The sequence below is a fragment of the Odontomachus brunneus genome, unplaced genomic scaffold (assembly GCF_010583005.1).
Source record: "Odontomachus brunneus isolate Ranch 3 - 2012 unplaced genomic scaffold, Obru_v1 Obru_scaffold_245, whole genome shotgun sequence".
Taxonomy (NCBI): domain Eukaryota; kingdom Metazoa; phylum Arthropoda; class Insecta; order Hymenoptera; family Formicidae; genus Odontomachus; species Odontomachus brunneus.
This window is the reverse complement of record NW_022639695.1, coordinates 109,363-115,137: the sequence shown is the minus strand read 5'-3', so window position 1 is coordinate 115,137 and position 5,775 is coordinate 109,363. Positions and strand designations below refer to the sequence as shown.

General features: G+C 32.5%; 1 protein-coding gene across 5 annotated transcripts in view; it reads right to left on the bottom strand.

Moving 5' to 3' along the window:
• Window positions 1-5,775, bottom strand: part of LOC116852663 (low-density lipoprotein receptor-like) — a 229,263-nt gene that overhangs the window by 160,081 nt on the left and 63,407 nt on the right. For 4 of the 5 annotated variants that reach the window (XM_032833230.1, XM_032833228.1, XM_032833225.1 and 1 more), the window contains one exon: window positions 2,376-2,498. The exons of the other annotated variant lie outside the window; for it this stretch is intronic. In XM_032833230.1, coding sequence (XP_032689121.1) covers window positions 2,376-2,498 — 123 coding nt within the window. The remainder of the gene's footprint in view (window positions 1-2,375; window positions 2,499-5,775) is intronic. 5 annotated transcript variants of the gene reach the window in all.

Below are 5,775 nucleotides of genomic sequence, written 5' to 3'. Positions count from 1 at the left end.
TCACTATCGATGTGTGTGGCCTGGCGTTGTCCTGATGGAACACAATTCTTCTCCTATTGGCCAAAGCTGGCCGCTTCTGGGCGATTGATTCCTTCAGGCGGTTCAATTGTTGACAGTACAGCTCGAATTAAGAGTTTGGTCGTAGGGGAGCAGCTCATAGTGGATGATTCCCTGCCAATCCCACCAAACACACAGCAAAGCCTTCCTGACCGTCAATCCTGGCTTGGCCACCGTTTGCGCCGGCTCACCGCGTTTCGACCACGACCGTTTTCGCTTGACGTTGTCGTAAGTGACCCACTTTTCATCACCAGTCACCATCCGCTGCAGAAATGGGTAGATTTTGTTGCGATTCAGCAGCGATTCGCAGATGGAAATTCGGTCCATGAGGTTTTTTTGCGTTAACTCGTGTGGCACCCATACATCGAGCTTCTTTTTGTATCCAGCCTTATTCAAGTGGTTCCAAACGGTTTTTTGTGCAATGTTTAGCTCCTGGGCAATCGAAACAGTGCTTACATGACGGTCGGACTCGACGATTTCCATTATTTTATCGACATTTTCGACAATTGGCCTTCCAGAGCGTGGTGCATCTTTGACATCAAAATTACCGGAACGGAATCGACGAAACCAAAATTGCGCGTGATTGGCTGTTACAGTATCAGGACCATAAACACTATTCACATTTTCAGCCGCCTGGCTTGCGTTTTCGCCTTTATCGAAGAAAAACTGTAAAATATGGCGTATTTTCTCTTTGCTGGTGTCCATCTTTGACGCGCGCTCAAACAATACTGAGTCAAACAATCACAAAACTGTCTGAGAAGTTTTTTTAATACAAAATCTTATCTTTCTAACGCCATCTAGCGTAAACCGATCGCACTTATACAACGCGAGATACACATTACTAAAGCCATCTATTGGAAAAATAATGGATTTCTTTTTACTACACCTTATATAAAACGATCTCCGAGCGGTCGTGGAACCCCCTATAAAGGTTACACTTTCCTTTACCATCAATTCTATCTTCTATCTTCTACATAAACTTAAAGTAATATCCTAATTGATTCTTCAGTTCAATTTACAATTTACGTTTAGACATTTTACGCTAATTCATTTAAAAAAATCCTAATAATCGATTTCACCAACGTTGATTAAACGTTCAATGAGTTTTAACTCTAGTTAAACTTAAGATTTAATCAGCGCTAGTAAAATCGGGCATTAGGGATTTTCAAATAAATTAAAGTAACTGTAACATAAGACATAAATTTGGATTAAAGAACCTATTAAAATAGTACTTTAAATTTATATACTCTAAAATAAGATAGAACTGACGGTAATTCTGATCGTAAGCAGAAGTAACTAATGTTATGGATTAGTTGAAATCCTAGTTACTCAATTTGAATCCTAAATTTGTCCGTGTTACTTTCTTCGCACCTTTCGTACTTAAAACAAAACGGACGCATATTTGAATGCTAAAGAAGTAAAAGCGAAGGAATTGATTGCGAAAAATGCAAACAATACGAACAAATCAATAAAAATTATATAAATTAGAAAATTTTGTTTCATTAAATATTTTCGATAGAAATATCGATTTTTTTTTTATCGTTATTGATATCTTATGAAATTGTTGCAACCCTATCTATAGGAGAGACGAAATCAGCATTAGTAAGAGAGTAATAAAGAATAAAATACTTTTCTGTTCTAATTGATTGGACGGGGAAAATGAAGGAAGAGAAGCAATCACACGTCAATTATAAGCAATCAATGTGTCTTCCTTTTTTTTAATATATTTCATCCTCTCTTTTGTTCTTCCTACATTAGCTCCTCCTAGAGTGCTGTGTATCAAAGAAAGTATATTATTTAACATATTTTAGTTCTTTAATCTTGTGATCAGTCGTCTCATAAAAGTGCATATTCTATTCTATAAGTTTATGATTAACATTTATAAGATTATCACAGATATATATTAACATGTTTAAGACATATATGTTTAACACAATCATATATAACATATATAACACAGAATGTAATTATAAGTGAACAAAGTACTATTTCATACAACTCAAATAATTATTTGAACTGATTCACGCATAGATTTTGAAGTTGTTCCGATGTAACGATTACTTGAGCTGAGTTCACAAACCGGATTCAGAACAAAGTATCATTTCGTACAGTCTTATAATACATATACCCTTATATGTTCGTATGTCAAGCATCCCATCTACTGAATTAGTAAAAAACAAAAATTAACAGTAAAATTAAGAGAGATAATTGTTTAGTAGTACTGGTAACTTAGCTTAGACGTGCGAGTTGCATATATCAAAAGAAGAGGAAATAAAATGCAAGCATATGAATAAAATAACCCAAGTGCAGAAGCTTACTGCACTCAGCCTCGTCCGAACCGTCCGAACAGTCCGGGTTGTCATCACACATCCATGTTAATGCCACGCACTCGCCATTTCCCGAATGACACGTGAATTGTTCCGGCGTGCAGGTCTTGGTTCCTATAAGATGACAATTGCATTGGACTAGTTTTTAGCACTCAAAAAATACATGATGCACTTGTACAACGGCACGGGCCCCATAAAATAGACATTTGTCGTTGTTATTTGAATTATCGGAGTGATAAACTTCGAAAGGTATATTGAATCCTTGTATCGAATGTCTTATATAGATAAATTTAATGTGTATAAAAATAGCATTTCCTTTATCAAACAAATTGAGAATTGAGTTTTAAACAATACTTATTCTAATATCAAAATTAAATTTAAAGAAATAATTTCTTAAAAAGAAAAGCAAATAGATCAAATATTAAATTGCTTTCCCTTAAAAAAATTTGTTCATTGTAAAGTTAATAAAATTTTTATTAGACCTTTGCATACAATTCTATAAAAATTATTACTCCCTCTCTCTCCCAAATTGATGTGTACCAGGGGAAATGTCTTGTCAGAATTGCGTGTTCGTAACTGCACACGTGCAATTAATATATATAATTCTTGAAAGCTCACCGCACACCGAAAAAATATCATTTAAAGAAAAATTATAAAAGTAACATGCACAAAAGAGCATTGCTCTTTAAAAACACTGCAAATTATATTAATTAGTAATTAGTAATTAAAATATACCTAGTTTCAATACAGTTTGAATACTTTTTTTTATGCAATTCAAAACGTAGGCAATGCACACAATGAAAAAAAATGCTAATTTTCCGAAAATTATTCAAAACCAAAAATTTTCCCATTACATATGACCTATGTTTCAAACTGCATAAAAAAAAGAAGTATCCAAACTAAGTATTGAAACCAAGTGTACATACAGTGTCATGCACAATCGTAGTCAAATAGATTGTCCACTTTCTTGTATGTTTTGGAATAGATCGTCTTATTCAATGGCAGAATTTGTTTTCTAATGGATAAAATCTCTCACTATAGACAAGATGCGTTCAGAAACTCTTACAAAAAATAATGAATAATATATCGAACATAATTGTATTAGGTGTACAAATAAATAACCCAAAATTTTTGAGCAGTTAAAAAATTTCATTAAAGTCATTTTAAAGTCAATTAATTTCCTCACTCTTTTGTGGTTATGTTATAATGATATATAGCTATTCAAAATGACATTTACCCAGATAAAAATGTGTAATGATCATGCTTTATCACAATATGGCTATACTATGACTTCAATTTGATACTTTTTTAAAGATCATTACGTGATTTCATGACATGAGTACGAGATGCACACAAATGATGTACAAATTATGTTGCAAGTTCTTGACATGATGTTGATTATTATTATTAAATGAGATATTTTTGTGACATCATGACATGAACTATATCTGAGCCACATATGAGCCCGCATCGGTGTGTATTCTTGTCCTCATATTTTGAAGATATATAAGTATAATATGAGTTCAGAATAAACACATTTTTCTATCTGGGTAATTTGACGAAAGGCTCAACATAACCTTAAAAAGTATTCAGTTCAAAAACAGCATCAAAAACAGCAATAGATAAAGTGCGTATCCGCGACATTGTATTTTTTACAAATTCCAACAAAGAAAAATGCTGTAGAAACCCTGATGGAAAAAATTAGCTGAAAATACAATAAAATCGTCAAAAAAAAAAGAAATAAAAATTATTAAAAAGTTGCTGAAAATATTTTATGATAAATCATGATTTTTTTTATGAATTATTATGAAAAGTGTAATAAAATAATAAATTTTAAACGAATATTGATGAAAAGTAATAAAAACATTTTGAAATATTTAATATTATTAAATCTACTAAATTTTAATAACTACTTAATTTTAAAACTGAGTAAATTGTATTGAAACTTTGCTGAAAAATTGATGAAAAAAATTCGTGAAAACATTTCTCAATAATTTTCAAAATTTTGCTGAATTGCGCTGACCCTTGATGAAATAATAATAATAATATAATGAATTGTAAATAAATACTTTATGTACTTTATTGATGAAAAACTTGGTGGAAAAGTTTTGAATAGATAACAAAATCGTGCTGAATTTTACTGATAATTGATGATATTAATTAAAATTTAGTTTTTTTATTTTTCTTTATATTAAGATATGAAAATTCTTTCATTGAAATATCCATCAAAATTACTGAAATATATCGAACTTTACTAAAATATAATCTGATTTCTTCACTATGTTTCAACATAAATTCATACGATTGTTAATTTGCATCTAATATTGCATTTAGAACAATATTGCATCTACAACAATCATTAATTAGCATATGTAATATTTGCATGCAGATTAAAAGAAATATGAAATTTCATATTATTTAGAGACAGTCTTTTTAATTAGATATGTGTCTTTAAAAAAATAATTACAAATTTAAACAAATACCATAATTATTTTAGTGAAAATATCCATATTTATTGTAATAGAAACACATTACACATAAACATAAAAAAATATATATATACACACAGCGTGTCTCAAAACAATCTACGAAGCTCTTGTGAGAACGTAGAACAGGTTAAAATAAATATAAAAGTCCTATACTGTTTTGCAATATTCGTAATAATAACCGAGAAATTAATTACGAAAGATTAAAAAAAAACGTGCTGAATGGTAGATAACGGACTGCTTGAGTCACAGCGCAGCCCAATATAGCGCGTGGATATCGCGCATGGCGATTGGGAGACAACGCACCACTGCCTTATAGCGCTGCGCTCCTACGTCTTGCCGCACCGCGCCGAGGCAAATGTAGGAATACAGTGGTACAAGGTATAGACAGTGATGCATTGTCGTCCAATCGCCACACGCGACATCCACGCATTATATTACTGGTGTGCGCTGTGACTCGAGCGGCTCGTCCTCTACCATTCAACACACGCTTTTTCTTAATCTTTCGTAACTAATTTCTCGGTTATTATTACGAATATCGTAAAACGGAATACTAGTTTTATATTTATTTTAACCCGCTCTACGTTCTCACTAGAGCTTCGTAGATTGTTTTGAGATACCCTGTATATATAGGGTGTCCGAAATCTTTCTTGACACAATTTCGTAGGAAAATAGAATAGATTAAACGGAACAGAAAAATCAAATACCATTTTGCGAAATTCGCAATAGTTCTCGAGTAATTTATTATTTTGTCTGGGTAAATAAACGCTCTGGTCGGCGACCGTGATGCACGCGAATCGCGGCTCGCTGCGTTTCTCCGCCCATAGCTACGCTGTGTCTCGTAGCCATAGTTACCATAGTTACGAGACATAACGTAGCTATGGGCAGAGGTACACAGCGAGCCG